Source organism: Protopterus annectens, chromosome 13.part0, assembly GCF_019279795.1.
Source record: "Protopterus annectens isolate FY-2018-M chromosome 13.part0, PAN1.0, whole genome shotgun sequence".
In the NCBI taxonomy this organism is placed as follows: Eukaryota; Metazoa; Chordata; order Ceratodontiformes; family Protopteridae; genus Protopterus; species Protopterus annectens.
In genome coordinates this window covers 17070735-17098434 of record NC_056747.1, presented here as the reverse complement: position 1 = coordinate 17098434, position 27700 = coordinate 17070735, and the positions used below count along the sequence as shown (strand labels likewise).

At 44.6% G+C, this 27700-nt stretch overlaps 1 protein-coding gene across 2 annotated transcripts in view; it reads left to right on the top strand.

Moving 5' to 3' along the window:
* Positions 1-27700, top strand: part of SH3GL1 (SH3 domain containing GRB2 like 1, endophilin A2) — a 1498857-nt gene that overhangs the window by 1103698 nt on the left and 367459 nt on the right. For both annotated transcript variants that reach the window (XM_044090588.1, XM_044090589.1), the window contains exon 6: positions 3276-3434. In XM_044090588.1, the coding sequence (XP_043946523.1) occupies positions 3276-3434 (159 nt within the window). The remainder of the gene's footprint in view (positions 1-3275; positions 3435-27700) is intronic.

The following is a 27700-nucleotide window of genomic DNA, read 5'->3' as shown; positions in this document are numbered from 1 at the left end:
GAAGGTTACTGCTTACCTTCTAGAAGTACTTACTGAATGATGAAGTCTGTCCAGCAGCTTTATTCATCTAAGCAACTTCTATCTGTGACTCGCAAATCTCCTTTTAGGACGGAGGTTTAAGCTAATAGATCATACCAGTACTACCTAATTTTGTAATTTTATTTTCAAATGTTTAGCTTTTTTAATGACACATTTTTTGATTGTGATATGATATGTCATTTAATATTGTATTTATCTTTCCTCTAATGACTTGCATTAAAAGTACACCTTAGGTTGTGGTTGTACATATTCTGTATTATACACAGTGGAGGGTTTCCATATTGCTTTTCGTGTTCTTTAGGCAAAGCGTTTTTTTCCTCCAAGTAAATCCAATAGTTTCACTTCATTATAGCTTAATATCAAGTTAGTTGGAGGGAACTGCCTTTGGCAGGTACTTCAGGTACGTATCCACCGTTTGTGTTTCATCTCATTTTAACAAAATCTTCAGAAAAGTGTGCGGTTTGCTCTTGTATGAGGCATTGCCAAAGCTGGTTAACACAGGAAAGATGTTTTTGTTTGTTTCTGCATTATTTGCACTACTTGTCTTTCATTTAGTAAATCCAGAGGAATTTCTGTTTTGACTATTATTTTCCATTTACTTAACTGTCTGCGTTGTTCATTCTTATCTTAGCTCGGGCCTGGTGAGGAAGCCATCATGAAGCAACAGTGGATTTATATAGTGAAAGTACATTGATTGCTGTTGGTCGTTGGTAGCCCAAAACTAATTGGTTGTACTTACTTTTTTTTTCATTGGTCTTTACTTTTTACTGTCTGCTTTATACTGGTGTCAAGTGCCCAATGAGAGTAGTTGTACTTGGATAGCGGTTTCTATTTTCACATAGTCATCAGTTTAAAAATTGCCTTGTTTCCTGTCTTTATTGGCTGCACAGTTTGTGGTGATCTGCATGGACTGGTACACTGAGCATTGATGTCTCTTGGTGGGCTGTCATGGGTTGTGTACTAATTCTTCCTCCCCACACCACCTTCTCCCCCCAAGTCCCCGTAAGTAATAGCACTGACCAGCATAGAGAGAGAGAGCAGTCTTCTTTCTCTTCCATTTCCAGCCATCCTAAGCCAGTATAATAGCATATCACATGTTCATGGAAAATGAACTCATGCTTAAACTGATGCCATCTGTCAGATGTGTAGACACATAGCTATTTAGAGGTAAACCTTTCAAAATCCCATGCATACAGTGAGCGTCATACGGTTTCACAATCCCATGCATACAGTGAGCGTCATACGGTTTCACAGTCCCATGCATACAGTGAGCGTCATATGGTTTCACAATCCCATGCATACAGTGAGCGCCATACGGTTTCACAAGCCCAGGCATATAGTGAGTGTCATACGGTTTCACAGTCCCATGCATACAATGAGCATTGTACAGTTTCACAATCTCGTGCATACAGTGAGCATCATACAGTTTCACAATCTCGTGCATACAGTGAGCATCGTATGGTCTCACAATCCCATGCATACAGTGGGCATCATATGGTCTTTCAATCCCATGCATACAGTGAGGATCGTACAGTCTCAAAATTCCATGCATACAGTGAGCATCGTATGGTTTCACCCCCTAAATTTGTACAAATGCAACATCCTTGTACTATTTTGCTGGTATATTAAAGGACTCAACTTCAAGTGTGGTGCCCTTCTTCTTAGTCCAGACAGTTTGGTTATTTAGTTATTTTTCTGGACTACACTCCTGTTTGTGGTATCCCGGTATTATTCATACTATATGGTGATACCATTAAGAAGTCACTGCCCAAGCTTTCCAGAACAGAAAAAAATAGGCATCAACGAACACCCCAGATACATCCACTGCACACACCCCTTCATCAGTGTGTCACAAACAACAAAACACCACTGAACCTAGCGAAAGTAAATCAACTTCTGGAAGCATCCTAGTAATTGGTGACTCCATTAGTGCGTTCACCGATTTCATACTGAACAGGCTGACATTGACAGGATTGCAGTTAGTTGTCCCTCTGGAGCCAGGATTGCTGATACTTCAAGAGCCCATAAAACCTTCACTGAGTAGAATTATGACATCATCATAGTTCATGCCGAAGGGAATGTTCTGGCATGAAAAGACGTACCTTTTGTGCAGCTTAGAATTAAGTTTAGACACCTGCCTTCATAAAACCAGTGGAGATGATGACTTTTTTTTGCCTTTAAATTCTTCATGTAATATGATTAGTACACATTTGCATTCCCATCACTGTGTGCACCCAAGATCCCAAATAACTTTTAAGATGTTTTTGTATCCGTTCGTATTTTCTTACATTGTAAAAATGGGATCTGTCTCTCTTACTTTAATATTTGTAACATATAAGGCAGTCGCTGATGGAACTTTCTACAGCTCACATTTAAAAGTATCTTTGACTGCACAGTATATAAAACTGCTTTACTGTATAACATGCAGTTTAATGGATTTTTATACAAATATTGATCTGAATAAAAAATGTCTTTCTTGGTTATTTTTAGTATTTTTTATGTCCATCTACACATTAATAACATAAAGCAGGGTTTATGCTTTTGGTTCCCCCACCAATTTAACACAGCAAAATTTTAGGCCTTCTCAGCTACTACTACTTGCAAAGCCATGTTTCACATCTCTGCTGTTTAAAATGTTCTCCAGATTTGCAGTACCTTTCCTTCCAAGAAGCAGTCTTCATTTAATTTTATGACTGCACTCACCATCTGCAGAGTTCTTTAACCTCAGGAGAGGAAGACCTATCACTGCCTCTACTTCATCTATTTGAAAATAACTGATAAGGCTAGGTGTCACATTCTTTCTGCTGAACTACAGTCTAGCTTTTGTAATTTGCACTTTGACATGCATCAATGCGCTCTTCAGCTGTTCCTTTCTTTCATCCTTCAAAGTGGTCGCATGTGCGTATCAGGTTAATATTTCTCCTGGTCATTTTGATTTCAGCATCTGATTCCTGTAAGCCAGCACTATTATATTTCAGTTTTTAATGCTCTAAAGTAGAATATATGCATACTTACACTTATTACTTGTAGTAATAATGTTACCTACCGTATGTAATAAGTAACTTGATTGTTGCCTGCTGTACAAATTAAGTGTAGAGTCCGGTAAGAAGAAGGTACTTGTGTTGCTTCAGCTTAATGTATGATTTATATATCATTTTGGGTGATTGTTCAAACAAAGCAAAACGTGGTGAAAGCGTTTGACAACATAATCTGTTTTCTTTATTCCTCGTTAACAGCACCATCTGAAAAAGCTAGAAGGCAGGCGTTTGGATTATGACTACAAGAAAAAGCGCCAGGGAAAAATTCCTGATGAAGAGATCAGACAGGCAATGGAAAAATTTGAAGAGTCCAAGGAAGTAGCAGAGACTAGCATGTATAATTTGCTGGAAACAGATGTAAGTGTCTTGATGAGTAACCCTATTCTTCAGTTTAAATGATTTGTTAGTTGAAACACTAAATGTAATCTGTGCCCATAGTGTAGCAGTTTTCTGCATGCAGTGCTGTTCAATTCCTATTTGTTAGAGAGCTTCCGGAGACAGGAAGGATTGAACTTGCTAGGGCTGCTGTCCTTGGCTGCCTCCATTACCCGTATGGACTGACATTTGATAGAGTAAAATGCAGCCCTCTAATAATTTACTAGGCACATGTCAGAAAATGCAGTATCTTCTACCAAAGTCAGAAAAGCATATTCTGCCATCCATTCAGTTCTGCAGAGCATGTTGTAAGACTACACCGAGGTCATTATGCTGGTCCACCCAACAGGTTAATGCAGTGTTTTACTCTATAGCATTCAAAGAAAGTTGTCATTTGTAGTACAAGGAACTGTGTATGTGCAACTGTTGTGGGACTCGCTCTGTACTGGCAGCTCTGTGGGTAAGTGGAGTTATGAAGTCTGTGCTCAGGCTGTACCACTGGAAACACAGTCTGTTGCTTTTCCTTTTTTTTTGTTGGTCTTGGCAGACAACTAGATATTTCTGTGACCTTTCTTTGTAGTTTATTTTTAAAAGTGTAGCCGCAGGCAGTGGTAACAGTGCACATTACACACACAAGCATGTGCACATTACACACACAAGCATTCTATTCATGTTTATTCTTTCTGTCTGGCTTATCAGGGCAGTTGTTTGGGGTGGTGGTTGTACCAGCAAGTTGAAGTATATTAATCTGGTCATTATTTCTTTTTCTTTTTAGTAACCACGTAATGGAGATGATCAGCTGATGGGATATCTCTTTGGGACAGTCTGTGGAGGGAGGCAAAGAGCAGTTAGCTTGATTTCATAATTAGTTGATGCTGGTGCAGTGTATGTATTACAGGACAAGAACCGTATAGCGTGCATGTCATACTGGATGACAGTGGGATGGTGTATGTCTTTACCAGCCTCCTGGCAATGAGGACATTCTATTTTGCCAGGTGGCAGGGTGCGACAAGCTATCTACAGCACCAAAGAGGCTCAGAGTTTCTTCCGGAGTGGGTGAATGCTTCTGCTTACCGTCTATGGAAGCTGCTGCCATCACTAGTGACTGGGTGAGCCAATTGTATAACCTACGGCCACACATTTGCATTCCATTCCCTCCTCTGAGGAGTCTGATGTAGTACATGTCCAGCTTCACCTTTAGTGGTCCCACCTATCAGCCCTGGTCAGTGTCAAGTGCCTGACCCACTCATTAAGTTGTGTGATCACCTGGGCAACAGCCAGAGTTTTATTCCACAACGCCACTTACACTGATTAAAATGTTGACTCTTTAAATGTGGTTTGAATATTTAGCTTGGTTGAAGTGTCCATTAACATATTTTGCTGTAAGATTAGTTGTAAAGCATTTTAATGTTAACCCCTGCTTCTTTGGTGTAACTTGAAAACTCCTGTGCCATTAAGGCAGCCTATATATAAGCAAACCAATTTACAGCTAACTACCAACATTACTGCACCCACTATACCTGAAAATTTAGTTTCCCCTGTAATCACCTTGGAAGAAGTCATAGAATCTCTTCTAAAGGGTAAAAATGTTGCAGTGGGACCAAATAACATACCAGGCTACATATGGGCCAATAATCAAGGAGCCTGAATCCTCACCACTGACACTGGAGAGAGAGATGTGCACTTGGATGCACTCAGTATTTCCTGATGCAGACCTCTGCATTAAGCACAATTTTCCTTAAGAGCATACAGGGCACACACTCAGCCTGGGGTCTGGGTGTGTCTTATCTGTCTCTTCCCAGGTCCCCAATATGGCTCCCCACTAGCACTGTGAAACCAGTGCTTCGTGTCCCTGCCCCAAGTAGTTTGAGATGTAATTTACAGAGAGACACACACACGCACACACACGCATACACACACACACACACACACACACACACACACACACACACACACACACACACACACCTACCTACCTACCTGGGAAAGGCTGGCACAGATTACCTACTCTACCAACTTTGCCCAGCTATAAGTTAGATTCACTACCACCAGTCAATTACTATAAGGCTAAAGGGTATCCAGTTATTCTGAGTGAAGTTAATATTAATACATATGGTAATGTTGACCAAACAGCAAGCCTTTCAGGAGTGGCCAGATTTATCACCGAATAAATATGTATAAATACTCTCAAAGCTTAAATATTTTCTAAAAAGGACCATCCACAATGACAACTTTAAATATATTTAATAATAAGTAATAAAAGAACAAGAAAATACTAAATATATATTTACTGTAAACCACAGAATTCAAATCACAGGAAATATTGAAAATATTGATTATAGGAGGTTACTAGGCTAATGGCACTGGGGGTCCTTACAAGCCTAGCCAAGAGTTTATCCTCCAAAAGATACCTCAGTCAGCACCTGTTGCCCTTGTCAATGAGGGACAAAGGTGGAACCCCTGGGACAAATTTGTGGTTTCCTATCCACTCATCAAGGTTGAAGAGGGTCAGCGAGGTGCTCTGTTTGACATGTATGGAAAGTCTATTCCAGGGACAGGGCAGCCTCTGGGAGAAGAACCTGTCTCTCCAGCAGGTTTTGTTAATGTCACATATTGGGTTCAGGCCTTTTGAGTGGGTAGTGTGTGAGGAATTTGACTTACGGATATGGAGCATTTCTAGTAGGGCAAGGTCCGAGATTGCCTTGTAGGCGAAACACAGATCACCCCTGAGCAAATCTGTACTATACCAAGTAGAGTGATAGTGATTTGAGCCTGTCCACATAAGACAGGTGTTTGAGGCCATGGATTCTCTTTGTGAGGTATTTCAGTGGCCTTTCTATTTGGTGTAGATATTTGGAGCACTACATCCCAAATGGGGCATTACACTCAATTATTGGTCTAATGAGGGAGGAATATAGAGAGGTAATAATCTCGTTTTTTCTAGATGCAATCCCTTTACTTATGAGATGAGCCAAGTAAAAGGCTTTTCTGACCACTGCTGCTACATCAAGATGGTCAAATGTGAGGTTATCAACCTGAGTGCCCAGGTCTCTCACCACAGGTGATGTGCCTAGGGGGTTGCCGTTGATGAGGTAATCAATAGGGGTTGTGTCTTTCTTGAATTTCTTGAATGGTATGATATATATTTTTTGCATTCAGCTTGAGGCCATGACTTTGGCACCAGTCATTAGTTGCTGTGAGACCCTCTTGCAGTATGTTAACATCATTTGGGGAGTCAATGACAGCACCCAACTTTCAGTCGTTGGCAAACTTGGTCAGCCGCAGGCCTTTTGTCTTTGCCTGTACCTCCGAAAAATAGAAGCCAAACAGCAGGGTCCCAGTACAGATCCCTGGGGAACTCCACTAGTGACAGGTCTGCTGTTAGAGGTGGAGGTGCCTATTTTGACTTTGAGGGTCCTGTCGGCGAGCCAGTTGGCCCACCCACCTGATGAGTTGGGGATTTCCGCCAAGTTGTGTTAGCATTTCGATAATGCTTGGTGGGGGATTGTGTCAAAGGCCTTGGCCAAGTCAAGGTAAGCTGTATGTACTGACTTTCTCTCATCCAGGGCCTTGGTGATGGTCTCAAAGTCAACCAGATCCAACAGGCAAGACCTGGCCTTGATGAATCCAAACTGGGTGGGGTCAAGTGCTTGGAGATCTGCCGACTCATGTCAGGGCAGCTCCATCCCTCTCTTCAGACCCTCCGGTTGACAGCCTGGCTCCTCCACTTCCCTCATTAGTCTGGCTTCATCATTTTTCGCCAGAAGTGGTTCATATTCTGTATTCCTCCCATAAGCCTTCCACCAGAAAAATCTATTCCTGCAAATGGAAAAGATTTTCCATATAGGCGCATGCAAGACAAATCGATCCTTATACAGCTCCAATTTCATCAGTCCTGGAGTTCCTCTCCATGCTTTTCAACCAAGGATCAGCGGCCACAACTATTAAGGTCCAGTTGGTGGCTATTTCCACTTTTCACGTTGCTAATGAACCTAGTCTCGTGGCACACAGACTTTGTAAGGCATTCCTGAAGGGGCACTATGCTGCTTCGTCCTCCAGTTTTTGACCCAGTTATGCCTTGGGACTTAAAGTTTGTTCTACAATGTCTCACTTCGCCCCCTTTGAGCCTGCAGCCACTTGTGATTTAAAATATTTGACTTGGAAGACAATCTTTTTGGTAGCCATCACTTCAGCCAGATGTGTCTCGGAGCTTCAAGCCTTATCAGTTAGACCACCTTACTTGTTTTTTCACAAGGACAGGGTTTCTCTCAGACCAAACCCGTCCTATCTACCGAAAGTGGATTCAGTTAGTAATCTCAACCAATCCATTGAACTACCTGTATTCATTCCTGAGTTCTCGAAAAAGGCAGAATTTAGATTTCATCAGCTGGATGTGCACAGACAATTACGATTCTATTTAGTTAGAACGAAGGATCTCAGAAGATCGGATCAGTTGTTTGTTTCATTTTCAGAAAACAGGATTGGGTCTCCTGTTTCCAAAGTCACCTTGTCTAGATGGATTTCCAGTTGTATTTCATTCATTTATGCTTCAGGTGGCAAGGATTTACCATTTTGAGTGAAGGCTCATTCTACCCGATTTGTGTCTACATCTACAGCTTTTCAGGCCAGGTTGTCTATGGATGATATTTGTGCTGCGTCTACATGGGTATCTCCTCACACCTTTGTTACTCACTACAAGTTGGATTTGGTGTCTAGAGGCAGGTCTTCCTTTGGTTCCACAGTGCTCAGGAGTATTTTCCACTGAGCCTCCCAGGATTCAGGTGCTGGGGACGCTGTCCCACGGGTAAGAAGGTAGGCGCGATTGGACTACATAACATCAAGAAGCTATGTACTCACCATAACGTTCGATGTATCCATGTAGTCCATCTCGCCTCACATTCTTACTTACCCCCCTCCTTGAGGACCTAGAGGTTAGGTATGGTTTCAAATTCCTTTATGGTTGGTATGTTCTTCCTTCTCTATATGTTGTATGTGGAGGAGTGAATGATTAGCGCGCAGCAAACTCGATCTGGGAAAAGGGAGCAGTGCAGCATGGGATACCTTCTTAGCCCAGCCAATTGAAAGACATTGAGCTAGAGTACGACCGAGTCGGAGCCGAGGTTAGGCTCCGAACCCATGGGTAAGAATGTGAGGCGAGATGGACTACATACATCGAACATTGTGGTGAGTATATAACTTCTTGTTTTGTATAATTGCTAATTCCTAGTTTGAAACCTCAGTTTTGTGTAATTGCTAATTCCTTTTTTGAAACATCAGTTTTGTATAATTGCTAATTTCTTGTTTGAAACCTCAGTTTTGTGTAATTCCTAATTCCTTGATGTTCATCGTGTTACCCTGCTGCAGTCATCACACTTGGGTTATCCTGTCGTCAGGCGTTCCCGCAGTCTGCCCGAATTCCAAAGTCTTGGTCCGGCGTCGGTTGCTGTCGCTTCTTCCCTGACATCAGTGTGCCAGGGGTATATAGGAGGCATCCAACACCATTTTCTTCAGTCTTTCTTGCAGTGCGGTGCCCGAAGCAGAAGCAGTTTGCAAGTGCCGGTCGGCCGACTCCTGAGATTTTCGAAGTCGAATTTCAGATCCAAAGTCTTCAATAAAGCTAAGTACCCCGTTGGAGAAACTTTTCTTGCCTCAGACCGATGTCAGAAAAAGTTAACAATTGTATTTCTTGTGGGAAGCAAATACCTCATAAGGATTTTCATTCTTATTGTATACCTTGCCTAGGCCCAGACCACAACGTCACTGGTTGTCGGTTTTGTGCTAGGTTTAATAAGCGAACTATTAAGCGACGCTTTGATTTCGCACGAAACTACTTCGGTAGAAAATTTAATGACACTATTCCGTCGGAGCAACCGACTACTGGCGTGCACAAAAAAACACAAAGATAAGGACAGGCAGCCTAGATACAAGCCAGACTCCAAGGCCTCGGCTGGGCCGGTTGCCGGTTCACCGGTTTTCAGTGAGGCACCTACGCAGCCCCTGGCTACCGCAGAATTGGAACCCCAGACCGCTTCGGATTTAATGGAGGAGAATTCTAGGCCGACGCAGCCTTTTTATTTAGGCCCTACCGATAACATTGCAGAAGGAGAAGCCGGGTGCTGCAGAAACACCTTTGGTTTCTGAAGGTGTCTTCAGATCGACGACTCTCACCATAAAACCGTATCCTAAGCTTAAGACTCCTCTAAAACCTAAAAAGACTGCACTTCAGTCTCCAGTTCAAGGCCCCATGCCTAAGAAACAGATGCTTAAAATGGCTGAAGATTTGATTTCTTTAATCAGGGGTTCCCAACCCCCACCTGACAAAAGGCCTAGACAAGAGGAGGATTATGCCTCCTCTGATCAAGTGTCTATTTCCTCAGGCTCCTCTGAGGAACAAGATTACTCCTTTCCCCTTATGAAGATTCTGATGCTGAAGATTCCATTCCCTCTGCTTCTCCCCCTGAAGACTATTCCTTTGGGGAAACCTTACATACCATGAGGGAACATTTCCACTGGGAAGGTCAAGACTACTCCGACTCAAAGAAAAGGCTCAGAGAGTTTCTTTTACTCCTCCAGCACAGACCACTTGCTATCCCCCCAGTTTTAGACATTGTGGATGATGTTTACTTAGAATCTAGTCTAAATCCAGATTCTCTGCCTCCTGCTCCAGCCAAACCAGATAGATACTATAGAGTGCCTGACTCACACAAATTCCTTTACAAAAGCCCTGTTGCTGACCCAGAGATCATCTCCCAGGGTCCCAAAGGGGCTAAGGCTTCCATGGCTAAAAATCCGGTGCCCTCTGAAAGGGACTCCAGAGCACTAGATAGGTGGGGGAAGAAGGTTTACACCTCAGCCACTCTAGCTATAAGAGCACTAAATTGTCAATTCCACATGCTTAAATACCAGCAATTCCTAATGTCTCAAATAAAACAAAAGATGAGCACACACCCTCAACAGTCTGAACTGAAGGAAATGCAGGATCTGTTGCATGCTGCTGAACAGATGGGCAAACATACTTTACAATGTGGATTTGATTCCTTGGAAGCTTCCTGTAGAGCAGCTGTTACTGGGTCTGTTATACGTAGACATGCTTGGTTAAAGGAACAAACTCTGCCTGATCATGTTAAAGCAAAGTTACTAGATGCTCCCTTACAGCAGGATGTCCTATTTGGGGTTAAAGCAGAAGTCGTCTTAAAGAAAATGGAGGATAAGGCAAAATCTATGCAGACGGTCAAAGATTTCTTACAGGTTCAGCCCCCACGCTTCAGCAGAAATTGGCCAACAAAAAATTGGTCCTTTCCAGCTACTGACAGACTACAGAGGGGTAAATACAGACGCCCAAGGGGCAGAGGACAAGCACAAACCCATTACAAACCTCGACAATGGGGCACTGCAACACAGAAGGGAGGAGAAGACGGGTCCCAAACTACTAGAAGGCAAACACAATGACTTAAACCTCAGATTGCCAAGCAAAACTCTCTTGGCAGCTCCCTTGGGAGGAAAATTAGCACTTTTTACAGACAACTGGCGCATCGTCACAAAGGACAAATGGGTCCTAGACATTATTTCACAAGGATACAGATTCCATTTCCACACCTTGCCAACGATAAGAGGAATGCCAAACCTGCCACAAAATCAATGGTCAGAGGCACAAAAACAAATTACAGCTCTCATGGACATGAGAGCCATTCAACTGGTACCTACTCGAGAGCAAGGCCAAGGATTTTACTCAAGACTCTTTCTAGTGCCCAGAAAGGACAATGCTTGGAGACCCATTCTGGACCTTTCAATTCTAAACACCTTCTTACAAGTACCCAAATTCAAGATGCTAACACTACAGCAGCTTCTTCCATTGTTGGGCAAAAAAGCATGGCTAGTAACGCTGGACCTCAAGGAGGCATACCTGAATGTCCCTATCAGACAAAATTGCAGAAGATACCTCCATTTCATTGCAGGTTCAACCCATAACCAATTCTCTGCACTGCCCTTTGGCTTATCCACTGCGCCCAGGGTCTTCACAAAATCCCTGGCATCAGTAATTGCATACGGCAGACAAAGAGGAATTCAAATATACCCATACCTGGACAACTGCCTCATCCAAGCAGAAAGCAAGGACATTCTCTTACAACATCTGGCTTTTGTAAAACACCTTCTAAGTTGCCTAGGGTACACCATAAATGAAAAAAAATCAAAACTAGTACCCTCACAAAAATATGACATTCTTGGGTGCCAGCTTGAATACAACGGCCCAGATGGCTTATCTGACGCCAGACAAACAGCTACAACTGACTCAATACTTCAAAACAATGGCAACAAAGACCCAACTCCCTGCAAGAAAAATTCTACAGGCCTTGGGCTTCATGGCATCTTGCATACTACTAATACCATTTGCAAAACTGCATATGAAGAAATTACAATGGTACCTGAAAAGTGTATGGACTCAACACCGCCACAGCTTGGACACAATGATATCTCTCATTCCCCGCCTTCAACAAGAGTTTCTATGGTGGTCACAGGCATGTCACCTCAACAAGGGTCAGTCTTTCACCTTGCCCCCAGCCAGGCAAACTATAACAACATATGCATCGGACTATGCCTGGGGGCCACACATGGCAGGACGGTGCGTTCAGGGCATATGGACTGCAGATCAAAGGAATCTGCACATCAATCAAAAAGAAATGCTAGCTGTACAGAATGCCCTGACAGCCTTCAAGGACCTCTTACATCCAGGACAGCTTACAATAAGGATGGATAACACCACAGTAATGTGGTACATAAACAAAGGGGTACACACTCCTACCCTCTATGCAGGCAAGCAATGACCTTGTGGAACACAGCACTGGCTTACCAAGTTCAGCTGCAAGCCCAATTCCTGCCAGGAAAAAAGAACACATTGGCAGATGACCTAAGCAGAAACATCCTGGATCCCCAAGAGTGGAAACTGGATCCACAAGTATTTGCAATGATAACTCAAAAATGGGGGCACCCAGACATAGTTTTGGGGGCTGGCAAACAGGTCTATCAGCTAACAAAATTTTGTACAAGGACATTTCACCATCAAGCTTGGAAATTGGACGCACTCTCATTCAGTTGGAAAAACCTGACAGTATATGCCTTCCCTCCATTGCCCCTTCTCACAAAGGTGCTGCTGAAAGTCAGGATGGAGAGACCCAGAATGATACTCATGGCCCCGGACTGGCCACGCCAGCACTGGTACCCACTTTTAAGGAATATGACCCAGGGCCCACCATGGATTTTACCACAAATTACTCATTTGCTCACACAGCAGGACAGTCAGATTCTACACAGCCAGCTCAAAACCTTAAATTTAGCTGCATGGCAAATCACCTAAGCAATCAGCCAGCTCCTCTTCCTCAAGCTGTTATGGATGTTATTCTGGAAGCCAGGAGGCCCAGCACCAGGAAGGCCTACTCGGACAAATGGAAAAGGTTTTGCGCCTGGAACCAAGCTAAAGGTCAAAATACCCTTCAGCCACACATACCTCAGATTCTACAGTATTTAACTGAGATGTTACACAAAGGACTTTCTTTTTCATCTATTAAAATCCACGTCTCAGCTGTTTCAGCCCACTACAACACGGATCCTCCCTTATTTTCACATCCGCTTCTAAGGCAGTTTCTCAGAGGAGCCAAAAACATTAGCCCCCTGGAGAGCACCTACACTAACCTGGGACCTCAATTTTGTTCTGGAAAAACTTACGCTACCTCCTTTTGAACCAGCTTTCTCAGCTGGCTCAAAGATTATATCATGGAAGACTGCCCTGCTGCTAGCAATAACTTCAGCCAGAAGAGTCTCAGAGCTTCAGGCACTAATGGCAGTAGAGCCTTTCCTCATTTTTCATCAAGACAGAGTTTCTCTACGAACTAACCCCTCCTTTATGCCTAAGGTGGTATCCAGTGTGGCTCTAAATCAAACCATCCATTTACCCACCTTCTTTCCAAATCCACAGAACAAAGGAGAAAGACTTCTGCACCCCTTGGACATTCACAGGCTACTACGTTACTACTTGGATAAAACTAAGGTTTTCAGAAAGTCTGACCAGCTCTTTGTATCCTGTGCTGCAACTTCACAATGAAAGGCTATCTCAAAACAGACCATTTCCAAATGGATAGGACATTGCATTCATTTTTGCTACACCCACCATGGAAAACCAGTTCCTGCTAGCATAAGGCCCCACTCTACCAGGGCAACAGCTACATCTACAGCCTTCCTCAGGGGGGTGCCAACCAAGGATATTTTGGAAGCTGCAACTTGGAGTTCAGTACACACCTTCACCAAACACTATCACATACCACTTTACTCTAAGACTAGAGCTGGCTTCGCCACTGCAGTTCTGCAGGGCCTTCTAGCCTCCTCTAACCCTGTTTGACTCCACCTCCCATCCTTAGCTTTGGGAATCTACCCAAGTGTGATGACTGCAGCAGGGTAACACGATGAACATAGTACAGTTTTGTACCTACCATAAATGTAGATGTTAGAGTGTATACCTGCTGCAGTCCAGGTTACCCTCCCTCCATCCCCTCTGGCCTAACTAACTAAAACCTTTCAATGCCTTAAAATCTGATACTACCTTTGTGGTGTATTTGCTTATAGCTGGAGGGATGTTTTGTTTGTGCTAAACTTTTATTATTGGTACTATCTACTGGCCACCATTTTGGGGGGGCACCTGACATCTGAGGCAAGAAAAACTGAAGAAAATGGCATCGGATGCCTCCTATATACCCCTGGCACACAGATGTCAGGGAAGAAGCGACAGCAACCAACGCCGGACCAAGACTTTGGAATTCGGGCCGACTGCGGGACCGCCTGACAACAGGATAACCCAAGTGTGATGACTGCAGAAGGGTATACACTCGAACATCTACATTTATGGTAGGTACAAAACTGTACTTTTGAAACTTTAGTTTTGTGTAATTGCTAATTCCTTATGTGAAACCTCCGTTTTGTGTAATTGCCAATTCCTTGCTTGAAACCTCAGTTTTGTATAATTGCTAATTCCTTGTTTGAAAACTCAGTTTTGTGTAATTGCTAATTCCTTGTTTGAAACCTCAGTTTTGTGTAATTGCTAATTCCTTGTTTGAAAACTCAGTTTTGTGTAATTGCTAATTCCTTGTTTGAAACCTCAGTTTTGTATAATTGCCAATACCGTCAATGAATTAAGCAGCAACTATTCATTCATATTGTTTCAGTGTTGTGTGCTCTGAACACTGGTGCATAGTATTAGCTACTATTGTTTTTTTAAATATTTATTTTTGAAGAATTTGTTTCTTCTTATACTTTTGACCGGGATGGTGGGTGTACAAGGTACTCTGGCCAGCTTATGGATATGCCCCTGATACTTCTGAACATGTAACTGTGCTCCCAGTCAATAAGAGTGGCCCTTCTTTAGACCCCAGTTAATTACAGAGCGATCAAATTCACAAGCACCTTTTTTTTTTATTTTAAACATCTTTATTAAATCATCACATTATAAGCAGTGACATGGGCATAATATATGCATTAATGGAAAAAGAAAAAGGACAAACTATAGTAGCATTTTCCATTCTTTTGTTCATATAACGTGCATACGTTTTCTTTTTAATGCATGTTCAAAGCACGCACACACTGCGTTACTGATGTATGGGCATTCAAAGCACACACTGCGTTACTGATGTATGGGCATTCAAAGCACGCACTGCGTTACTGATGTATGGGCATTCAAAGCACACACTGCGTTACTGATGTATGGGCATTCAAAGCACGCACTGCGTTACTGATGTATGGGCATTCAAAGCACGCACTGCGTTACTGATGTATGGGCATTCAAAGCACGCACTGCGTTACTGATGTATGGGCATTCAAAGCACGCACTGCGTTACTGATGTATGGGCATTCAAAGCACGCACTGCGTTACTGATGTATGGGCATTCAAAGCACGCACTGCGTTACTGATGTATGGGCATTCAAAGCATGCACTGCGTTACTGATGTATGGGCATTCAAAGCACGCACTGCGTTACTGATGTAGAGGCATTCAAAGCACGCACTGCGTTACTGATGTATGGGCATTCAAAGAATGCACTGCGTTACTGATGTAGGGGCATTCAAAGCACGCACTGCGTTACTGATGTAGGGGCATTCAAAGCACGCACTGCGTTACTGATGTAGGGGCATTCAAAGCACGCACTGCGTTACTGATGTAGGGGCATTCAAAGCACGCACTGCGTTACTGATGTATGGGCATTCAAAACACGCACTGCGTTACTGATGTATGGGCATTCAAAGCACGCACTGCGTTACTGATGTATGGGCATTCAAAGCACGCACTGCGTTACTGATGTATGGGCATTCAAAGCATGCACTGCGTTACTGATGTATGGGCATTCAAAGCACGCACTGCGTTACTGATGTATGGGCATTCAAAGCACGCACTGCGTTACTGATGTATGGGCATTCAAAGCACGCACTGCGTTACTGATGTATGGGCATTCAAAGCACGCACTGCGTTACTGATGTATGGGCATTCAAAGCACGCACTGCATTACTGATGTATGGGCATTCAAAGCACGCACTGCATTACTGATGTATGGGCAGTAGTGCCTTCGACCCTTCCGCTGACAGTTTACTGAAGCTCAAAGTCCCTCCCACGGCTTTTCTGTGTATGTGATGGACTAATCGCTTGACAGTATTGGGGCTGCCTTTCAGACCCAGACAGGACTCTCAGTTGTCAAAGGCCGTAGAAAGAGAAGGGTCTGTTGGAAAACTGTTCCTTTCTCTGGTTCTTTCTAGCTGCCAAGCTCAGATACAAAACCATTTTGGGCTTATTGCCTTTCTGTACTTTCTTTCGGTCAGCATTTGCATAGCGTATTCTGCCGCTGTGCTTGTTTTTTTGTGACTGGAATATTGTATGAACCTGGGGTTTTACTGTGCCTACAGTATAAGATGATACTGTTTATATTAAGCTAATTCTTGGTTTCTTTGCACTTTTAAGCCTTTGTAATGTGTTTTATGGCCACTGGTGAATATTAACGGAGTTTCTCTACAGTTCCTCTCATTGCCTCATACTTCCAGAGCCACAAGTTAATCGTATCTGGTATTTCTGTTTAAAAGCTTCATTTGAAAGTTTTGACACAAACGCTTCCTGTTTTTGCAGTTTATTCTTTTAGTGTTATGACTGTTTGAAATGATTGATTAGGTTTTGCAGCATTTTAAATTAAGTTTTACAGCATTTTACATGATTTTTACATGTAAATTGTGGTATAGCATCATTTTGTATGTTAAACATTTCTGATAGGAATTTTTTCATAAGATTATACATTTTTCCTTGCCTAGGGCTGTTTTATGCTGTTTCTGATCATTTGGAGATTAAACTAACCTTTATTAAAATTTGGGGATTTTTGTGGTATGTATTTTGTGCTTTGAATGATGTTACAGAAGCTACAGTCATTTTATTCATTGCTTTATTCAGAGTAGTATCCTTGCAAAAATAGACTTCAGTTAGGTATTTACAGGGAGAATTGTGGGTTTTATTTTTTTCTGGGCTCCCTGTCCAGTATGCAGCTAGTATTTCTATTGATCTGGCCAGTTTTTTTTTTAGCCCCTTACGTACATACACCCTCCCCCATCTACCCCTTTTGCACCTAAAAACATAGAAATAAATCAAGAACTATACCTCACCTCACAGCATGCAACTCGGCAGTAGCCTTGGGCAGGCTTTTGGACTACTTGCCCTCTTTTGCCTTTGGGTCCTTTGGTGTGATGTTAGAACTGCAGCTGTGAATGACATGAGGATAAGACACGCCCTCCGGGGCTTTACCTGCCGCCTGCTTCAGTTATAGTGTGAGTGACATGAGGATAACACACGCCCTCCGGGGCTTTACCTGCCGCCTGCTTCAGTTATAGTGTGAATGACATGAGGATAAGACACGCCCTCCGGGGCTTTACCTGCCGCCTGCTTCAGTTATAGTGTGAATGACATGAGGATAAGACATGCCTTCCGGGGGCTTTACCTGCTGCCTGCTTCAGTTACAGTGTGAATGATATGAGGATAAGACACGCCCTCCGAGGCTTTACCTACCGCCTGCTTCAGTTATAGTGCGAGTGACATGAGGATAAGACACGCCCTCCGGGGCTTTACCTGCCGCCTGCTTCAGTTATAGTGTGAATGACATGAGGATAAGACACGCCCTCCGGGGCTTTACCTGCCGCCTGCTTCAGTTATAGTGTGAATGACATGAGGATAAGACACGCCCTCCGGGGGCTTTACCTGCCGCCTGCTTCAGTTACAGTGTGAATGATATGAGGATAAGACACGCCCTCCGGGGCTTTACCTGCCGCCTGCTCCAGTTATAGTGCGAGTGACATGAGGATAAGACACGCCCTCCGGGGCTTTACCTGCCGCCTGCTTCAGTTACAGTGTGAATGACATGAGGATAAGACACGCCCTCCGGGGCTTTACCTGCCGCCTGCTTCAGTTACAGTGTGAATGACATGAGGATAAGACACGCCCTCCGGGGCTTTACCTGCCGCTTGCTTCAGTTACAGTGTGAATGACATGAGGATAAGACACGCCCTCTGGGGCTTTACCTGCCGCCTGCTTCAGTTACAGTGTGAATGACATGAGGATAAGACACGCCCTCCGGGGCTTTACCTGCCGCTTGCTTCAGTTACAGTGTGAATGACATGAGGATAAGACACGCCCTCCGGGGCTTTACCTGCCGCCTGCTTCAGTTATAGTGTGAATGACATGAGGATAAGACACGCCCTCCGGGGCTTTACCTGCCGCCTGCTTCAGTTATAGTGTGAATGACATGAGGATAAGACACGCCCTCCGGGGCTTTACCTGCCGCCTGCTCCAGTTATAGTGTGAATGACATGAGGATAAGACACGCCCTCCGGGGCTTTAACTGCCGCCTGCTTCAGTTATAGTGTGAATGACATGAGGATAAGACACGCCCTCTGGGGCTTTAACTGCCACCTGCTTCAGTTATAGTGTGAATGACATGAGGATAAGACACGCCCACCGGGGGCTTACCTGCCGCCTGCTTCAGTTATAGGACAACCAAATACTTCAGACACACTGGAAGCCGGGTGCAGAGTCTTTTGCAAATGTTGATACGTCTCCCCCGGGAATTCTTCCACTGGTGTATTGCACCCCAGGAATTCTTCCACTGGTGTAGTGCACCCCGGGAATTCTTCCACTGGTGTAGTGCATGCAAAAAAAAAAAAAAATAGAAGACCCACTACGTTGCAGGACAAGAGTCTCTGACTGCTTCCACCTCAGCCGGTGGCTATGGCTAGATCCATTGTTCAGGCAGTGAATTATGGGGTGCAAACCTGGGTTAGTAGTAATGCCAGCACTTCCAACCCCATTCACCCACCAAAGGAAACTGATTTTAAAGGGGATATGAAAGTGGTGGCATCTTATCAGTAAGTTTCCTCTGAGGATGAACACATTGAGAAACCTAAACAGAGGTTTCCTTTTTTCCAGATTGCTGGCTAGATTTAGAGATGTATTCAGTTGGGATCTTTTGGTGTCTAAGGCCCTGGACATTACAACCTTTCTTCCATTGATCCCAGCATTTCAGGATGTTTTAAGAAACTTGCAATTTTCCTCTGCTTAATGAGTCTGTTGTGAAAAAAAGTATAAGAATGTGCTAGGCCTTTCCTGGCCTCCAAACCCCCTTGTCTACAGACTCTGCTTCTTTGCCCCCATCAGTCTCTTCCAATAAAAAGACTGTCGTCTTCAAACCCAGTCCCATCAGATAAACTAGGTAAGTGGCTAGAATCTCAAGGAAAAAAGCTGACCTAGTCCTGCACAGTATTTAAAGTATTTCATTACCCGTGTTTTATGTGGGATTTGTGTGGAGGTATATGCATCATTACCTGCTGAGCTAAAAGTCTTGTTAAAGGTATTATTTCCAATGTTTCTCAAGTGTCTATGCTTTAAAGAGTGCCTTGGAGGGGACCACTAGTCTTTCTAAAAATGGCAACATCATTAGTGACAAGGAGGTGTACTTGATTGCACAACCAAAAGTTTTCTGAGTTAAACAATGATATTATGAATGCTCCTCTTTATTCGGAATGTGTGTTTGATACAGCAGCTAATCATATCTTTAAATACTGAGATGACAACAGGTAAACTGATGTAAGAGGTGTTGAAAATGTTCCATATTTTCAAGTCTCCATCCAATAGGCAAGATCATTTTTGTTGGCCCAACAGACAGAGAATTCCTAGCTGATCAATAAACCAAGGCACCAAAAGGAAATGGCAGGACAAGAACTCCACCAAAATTAATGAGGGGTTCCTTTCCCAAAAAAGATACTCCCTTCCAACCTATGACTCTATTGAGGTGTGGTATGTGTCTTCCTAAGTTCCACTCCTGGTGCCCTATCTTGAAAGTTAGCTGTCGACAAAGCAGCCTGGCTGTCAGAGGTTTCTGACAAATCGTTGGCAGAGGTTACAGGTGGTAGTGGAAGGACCATCTGCCTCTGTTCAAGGAAGTTCCCCCCTCACCCACCAGACTAGACCTTTTTATTCTCGCTGTAAATTTTCCTGATCCCCAAAAAAGAGCTGCCATGGACACTGGTGATGGACCTATCCTAGGTTTATATGTGAACACTAGGATCATTTTAACCCAGATTGGAATAGAGTCCTGAGCATGTGTCTGTGAGGTGACTTCCAAGAGCTGTCATGGACACTGGTGATGGACCTATCATAGGTTTATATGTGAACACTAGGATCATTTTAACCCAGATTAGAATAGAGTCCTGAGCATGTGTCTGAGGTGACTTCCAAGAGCTGTCATGGACACTGGTGATGGACCTATCCTATGTTTATATGTGAACACTAGGATCATTTTAACCCAGGTTAGAATAGAGTCCTGAGCATGCGTCTGAGGTGACTTCCAAGAGCTGTCATGGACACTGGTGATGGACCTATCCTAGGTTTATATGTGAACACTAGGATCATTTTAACCCAGATTAGAATAGAGTGCTGAGCATGTGTCTGAGGTGACTTCCAAGAGCTGTCATGGACACTGGTGATGGACCTATCCTAGGTTTATATGTGAACACTAGGATCATTTTAACCCAGATTAGAATAGAGTCCTGAGCATGTGTCTGAGGTGACTTCCTAAACCGTTCTGCCACACCCGCCCTCCTTATCCTTTGTATAAGAAGGATATATTTTGGATAAGATGGTGTCCTTTCTGAATGCTTTTGCCAAGGTCCCCAAGTTTAAGATGCTCACCCTGCCGACAGTGCTTCCTGTTTTGCCCAGTCACCGCTTCATGATGACCCTGGATTTGGATGTGATATCTGAGATTTGTTGTCTGATTCGCACCACCAGTTCTTTACATTGCCCTTTGGACAGTCCACTGCACCATGAGTATTTACCAAATGACTTGCCCTGTTAGAAGCCCACTTTCGGACTGTGGGCATTCACATCTGTCCATACTTGGATGACTTGCTGATCTGTGCCGAGTCTGTTTCCAGGTGTTTGGAATTGCCAGAGATGATATCAACCTTACTTTCCCAGCTAGGGTTAAAGTTAAACCTTCGGAAGTCATGCCTGACACCTTTATAAAGACTGATCTTCATGGGGTACTTAATTGATACTAGCAAAATAATGACCTTTCTTCTTGAAGACCAGATCCTGTCTTGTCAGACAATGTTTCAGGAATTCTCCAGGAGGAATGTCGCCTCAGCAAGAGAATTCTTGAAAATTCTAGGACTGATGACATCTGTGATTCCACATGAAGAAAATTCAATGGTATGTCCAAAATTGTTGTACTCAGCTTCTACATTCCATTGAATCCCAGTTGCTGGCACTGTTTTTCAGCAGATGAGAGTTACAGTGGTGATGAACACAGTACCAGTCTAGGACTTCACTCCTCCCACTTGTTCCATTACAGTCTGACCAGGCGGGTTCATCCGACTTTGAGAATGCAAGTGCAGGCTGCTTAGGGAGCTGAGTCAGTGGCAGTGCAAGTGCAGGCTGCTTTAGGGAGCTGTGTCACTGGCAGTGCAGGCTGCTTTTAGGGAGCTGAGTCAGTGGCAGTGCAAGTGCAGGCTGCTTTAGGGAGCTGTGTCAGTGGTAGTACAAGTGCAGGCTGCTTTTAGGGAGCTGTGGCAGTGCAAGTGCAGGCTGCTTTAGGGATTTCTGTCAGTGGCAGTGCAAGTGCAGGCTGCTTTAGGGAGTTGTGTCAGTCGCAGAGCAAGTGCAGACTGCTTTTAGGGAGCTGTGTCAGTGGCAGTGCAAGTGCAGGCTGCTTTAGGGAGTTGTGTCAGTCGCAGAGCAAGTGCAGACTGCTTTTAGGGAGCTGTGTCAGTGGCAGTGCAAGTGCAGGCTGCTTTTAGGGAGCTGTGTCAGTGGCAGTGCAAGTGCAGGCTGCTTTAGGGAGCTGTGTCAGTGGGAGTGCAAGTGCAGGCTGCTTTAGGGAGCTGTGTCTGTGGCAGTGCAAGTGCAGGCTGCTTTTAGGGAGCTGTGTCAGTGGCAGTGCAACTGCAGGCAGCTTTAGGGAGCTGGCAGTGCAAGTGCAGGCTGCTTTAGGGAGCTGTCAGTGGGAGTGCAAGTGCAGGCTGCTTTAGGGAGCTGGGTCAGTGTGAGTGCAAATGCAGGCTGCTTTTATGGAGCTGTGTCACTGGAAGTGCAGGCTGCTTTTAGGGAGCTTTGTCACTGGCAGTGCAGGCTGCTTTTAGGGAGCTGTGTCAGTGAGAGTGCAAGTGCAGGCTGCTTTTAGGGAGCTGTGTCACTGGAAGTGCAGGCTGCTTTTAGGGAGCTTTGTCACTGGCAGTGCAGGCTGCTTTTAGGGAGCTGTGTCAGTGGCAGTGCAAGTGCAGGCTGCTTTAGGGAGCTGTGTCACTGGGAGTGCAAGTGCAGGCTGCTTTAGAGAGCTGTGGCACTGCAAGTGCAGGCTGCTTTAGGGAGCTGTGTCAGTGGGAGTGCAAGTGCAGGCTGCATGGGGGCTCAAGGACGCACAGAGGCACATCAGTATCAAGGAAATGAAGGAAGTGATCCACACTGTGAAAGTCCTTCACCACCTATGGACTCCAGTTCCTCCTCTTGTGGTTACAAACAACACCACAGTGATGTGGAACCTCAACAAAGGGGTACAAGGTCATACTGTCTGTGCCATTTGGCAGTGTTGGCCTGGGAGCTGGCTTTACAGAGTTCTTTGAGTGCATGTCTTTTGGCTTTTCCCAGTGAGGGGTCGCCACAGCGGAACTCCAGTCCACTTATGATTGGCAGTAGATATTTATGGTGCTGAGGTGCCAGCCCGATGCCCAACCTTCAACAAAGGCACACCCATTCACACACACACCTACCTGCATGTCTTTAAATGTCACTCGACTGTGGGGAGGACATGCAGACTCCACACAGAAGGCACTCCAGCCGAGAATCGAACCAGGGAACCGCTTGCTGTGAGGCAGCAATGCTAACCGCTGCACCACCATGGCCTGTGAGTCTTCAGGCATAATGCATCCTGTCAGAACAAAACATTGTGGTGGACTAAGCAGATACTGAGCAGACCTGCGCAAGTGGCCGATGTAGTCCAGATGTGGGAATGCTTCAAATAGCTTTGTTCACTTACTTTCAAAACAAGACGGGTGGAGAAATCCTGTTCCAGATATCCTTGCATCCATGTTTGGGTGACACCACCATTCTCATTCCCTTGGGTGGGAATGTTCCTGTAGGAGTTTCCACCGATCCACAAGGTACTTCTGAAGGTTCAGAAAAAAATGGCAAAGGTCATTGTGGTGACCCACAGTTGGACCAGGTATACTTTGCGTCTTATCAGGAAGCGTTAAACAGAATTTGACAGTCTCTCAATTAATTATTTGTAATAAGAAATTTGCAAAAAATTGGGATTGAGCAGTCTATATTTTTTCTTACTGGGTTTAATATTTTAGTTTCATAGGTACATACCAGGATAATGACCACCAGGACCTTTATAAGCCAATTGTGTCCGTACGTATGACAAGTGTTCATTAAGAGGCATTATTTTAGGAAGTTTCCAGAGGTTATGGTGGGGGTATGTTAGTTTGGCATTACTGTCTGCCTCTGTATAACAGAGACATGGAGGCCAGACCTGGGGTGATTTTCAGATTTCTCATCCATTGATCAAAGTTATGCTTAAATAAGGTTAGGGGTGGGCTCTGCTTCACATGGATGGTGAGCCTGTTCCAGAGCATGGGGATCCTCAGACATAAGGCTGTCTAGCTAACATGCCTTATTTATGTCATAAGCAAAAATTAAATTCTTGGATCTAGTGGTTTTGATGGTGTTTTAACAGTTAATTTTGCCCAGATAATTCTTGGATCTATTGGATGTCCTTCAAGGATGCATCTGCAGTCCTAACATATGGGTTGTCCTGCCTCAGGCAGCCCTTTGGTCGGCCGGATTCCAAAGTCTGGGTCTGGCCTCGGCTGATGTCGCACTTCACCCGACGTCATAGCTGCTGTGAATTGGGTATAAAGGCATCAGCCGACGCCATTTTCCTCAGTCTTTCTTGCCGCGCGGTGCCCGAAGCAGAAGCTGTTCGCAAGTGCCGGTCGGTCAGATCCAGAGATTTCTACTACCGAAGACTTCTAAAAAGCTAAGTACCCCGTTGGGGACTCTTTCTTGCCTCAGCCGATGTCAGAAATACCTCATAAGGATTTCCACTCTTACTGCCTTCCTTGCTTAGGCCCAGACCACGACGTATCAGCTTGTCTAGCCTGTGCTTCCTTCAACCGACGGACACTTAGAAGTCGGTCGGAGTTTGCAGGAGTTTTTTGGTCCCGCTTTTGCTTACAAAATGCTGTCGGAGACTCCGACTTCACAATTAGCTAAAAAGCGTAAGGAAAAGGACCGACACTCGCGGTCCGCGGTTTCGGCCGAAACCACGGTTAAGCCAACCGCGAGTGTCTCGGTTTTGGCTGAAACCGAGTCCTCGGTTCTTCCTTCGGCCGAGAGCTTGCCTCCGATAGCCGAGGCCTCACACAGCATGGCTGAATCCGCTACTGAAATTCCCCCTGCTGTAGCAGGCACCCAGGATTTATCAGATACTATTCCTTTAGACATATCTACTCCTGCACGTGGAGCTGCTAGGCCCCCTGCATCTATGTCTATCAAGGCTTTTTCTAGGGCTAAAGCAGCTAAATCTTCTAAGGCCTTGCCTGCTAAAACCCCCTCACACAGGCCTACCTCCAGTTCCCAAATGCTCAGCTTGGCTGAGGATCTCATTTCTTTGATCAGGGGATCCCAACCTCACCCAGACAGGGCCTCTCAACCCCCTCCAGAGAAGAGGCCTAGAGCAGAACCCCCGGATCCTGTTTCTACAGACTATTCCTCGGATGATTCAGAAAACTCAGGTCCTCCAGAAGGCCCATATTCTCCTTATGAGGATTCTGATGCAGAAGACTCCATTCCTTCTGCCTCTCCTCCTGAGGAATTTTCTTTTGGGGAAACCTTACATGCTATGAGAGAGGATTTTCAATGGCAGGGCCAGGATTTCTCAGATTCAAGGAAAAGGCTAAGGACCTTTTTACATTTACCACAGCATAGGCCTTTAGCCATTCCTCCAGTACTAACAGTTGTTGATGATGCTTATAATGATGCCTGTACTGCCCCTTACTCTCTTCCCCCGGCCCCTGCCAAGCCCGACAGATTTTACAGGGTCCCGGACACACACTTTCACTTGTATAAGGCTCCTATTGCAGATCCTGAAACCATTTCACAGGGCCCCAAAGCTGTAGCAGCTGCCTCTGCCAACCCCCCTCCCCTCTGAAAGAGAATCTAGAGCATTAGAGAGATGGGGTAAAAAAGTTTATACTTCTGCTACTCTTTCGGCTAGGGCCTTAAACTGTCAGTTCCACATGATTCAGTATCAGGAATTTTTGTTAGACCAGCTAAATAAAAAACTGTCCTCTCCAGAACCTATAGACCGTAAGTCCCTTCAGGATTTGGTACATAACACTCAGCAGGTCAGTAATCATTCCTTAAAATGCGGCTATGATGCACTGGAGGCTTCCTTTAGATCAGCTATGACTGGAACAGTGATTAGAAGGCATGCCTGGTTAAAAGAGCAATCCTTACCAGACCATGTAAAGTCAAAGCTCCTAGATGCTCCCATGGAGAAACAAAGTTTGTTTGGCTCCCCTGCACAGCAAGTGCTAAAGAAGGTGGAAGAAAAAGCAAAATCTGTCCAAACAGTCAAGGATTTCATACAGGTCCAGCCTCCGAGGTTTAGTAGAAATTGGCCTTCGAAGAATTGGTCCTTTCCAGACACCTCCAGAGCACAGAGAGGCAGAAATAGGCGCTCAAGAGGCAGAGGTCAATCCAGAGGTGCCTACAGGGGACGTCAGTGGCAGCCTAACAACCATAGAAGTACTGCCACAGATTCAGCTACGACCACTTCCACAGGACAGACACAATGACTTGACTCTGATACCGCCTACCAGGGAACAACTGCAAGCACCCTTAGGCGGAAAGCTTGCCTTATTTTCCGTAAACTGGCATTACATTACAGGAGACAAATGGATTTTACAGACAATAGACAAAGGCTACAGGTTTCACTTCCACACTCTACCAAAAAAGAGAGGAATGCCAAACCTACCACCAAACCAAAAAACAAACGCTCTAGAACTAGTCAACCACCTACTAAGGATGAGAGCTATAGAAAAGGTACCGCCTATGGAACAAGGGCAAGGATTTTACTCCAGACTTTTCCTGGTACCAAGGAAAGAAAACCAATGGAGGCCTATTCTCGACCTGTCCGCTCTGAACACATATCTCATTGTTCCAAAATTCAAAATGCTGACCCTACAGCAACTTCTTCCCATGCTGGGCAAGGAGTCTTGGCTGGTGACTCTAGATCTCAAGGAGGCATACCTGCACGTCCCTATACTACCAGATTGCAGAAGATACCTCAGATTTCTTGCAGGGATCAGAGCATTATCAATTCTCAGCATTGCCCTTTGGCTTATCTACTGCGTCCAGAGTATTCACGAAATGCCTGGCATCAGTAATTGCTCATTGCAGGCTTCAGGGAATTCAGATTTATCCATACCTGGACGACTGCCTAATACAAGCGGACAACAAGACCAAATTAACAAAAGATTTGGAAAAGGTTATACAACTACTGCAAGCCCTGGGATACACAGTCAACATGAAAAAGTCAAGGCTGGTACCATCCCAAAGGATAACATTCTTGGGTGCAGAACTGGACACATCAAATCAAATGGCATTTCTCACAGCAGAAAAGCAAAAGCAACTACCACTCTATTTCATGGCATTAACAATGCAGAACCAGCTTACAGCAAGGAAAGTCCTGCAAGCCCTGAGTTACATGGCATCCTGCATAATATTGATTCCACATGCCAGGCTACATATGAGGAAGTTGCAGTGGTACCTAAGGAATGTATGGTCTCAACACAAGCACAGTCTAGAAGCCCAGATTCCAATAATTCCATGCCTGAAACAAGAATTCCTGTGGTGGGCTCATGCCTGTCAGTTAACAGAGGTCTGCCCTTCCACAAACCTCACCCAAGCCAGACTATCACCACGGACGCCTCAGACCTAGGCTGGGGGGCACACATGGTGGACAAGTGTATACAAGGCCTATGGACACAAGACCAGCTGAACCTACACATAAATCAAAAAGAGAGGCTGGCAGTGAAACAGGCACTTCAGACATTCAGACCTTTTCTTCAACAGGGTCATTTGCTGATAAGGACGGACAACACCACAGTCATATGGTATATCAACAAACAGGGAGGCACACACTCATACCCTCTATGCCGGATGGCAGTGGACCTGTGGAATGTGGCCCTGAACCACAACATTCAACTCCAGGCCAAATTTGTGCCAGGAAAAGAAAATTCACTAGCAGACACCTTAAGCAGAACTACCACGGATGCCCACGAATGGATGCTGCATCCAGACATCTTCAAAACCATTACAAAGAAATGGGGACTACCAGAAATAGACCTGTTCGCATCCCCACACAACCACCAATTGAGGAAATTCTGCACAAGGACATACCACCCACTTGCTTGGAAGGTGGACTCCCTATCCTTCAGTTGGGAAAACCTGACAGCATATGCATTCCCACCTCTTCCTTTGATGCACAAAGTGCTACTGAAGATCAAAGAAGATCACCCAAGGATCATCCTGATAGCTCCAGACTGGCCGAGGCAGCATTGGTACCCGCTACTGAGGAGTATGTCTCGGACACACGCATGGCCTCTACTTCTAGTTCCTTT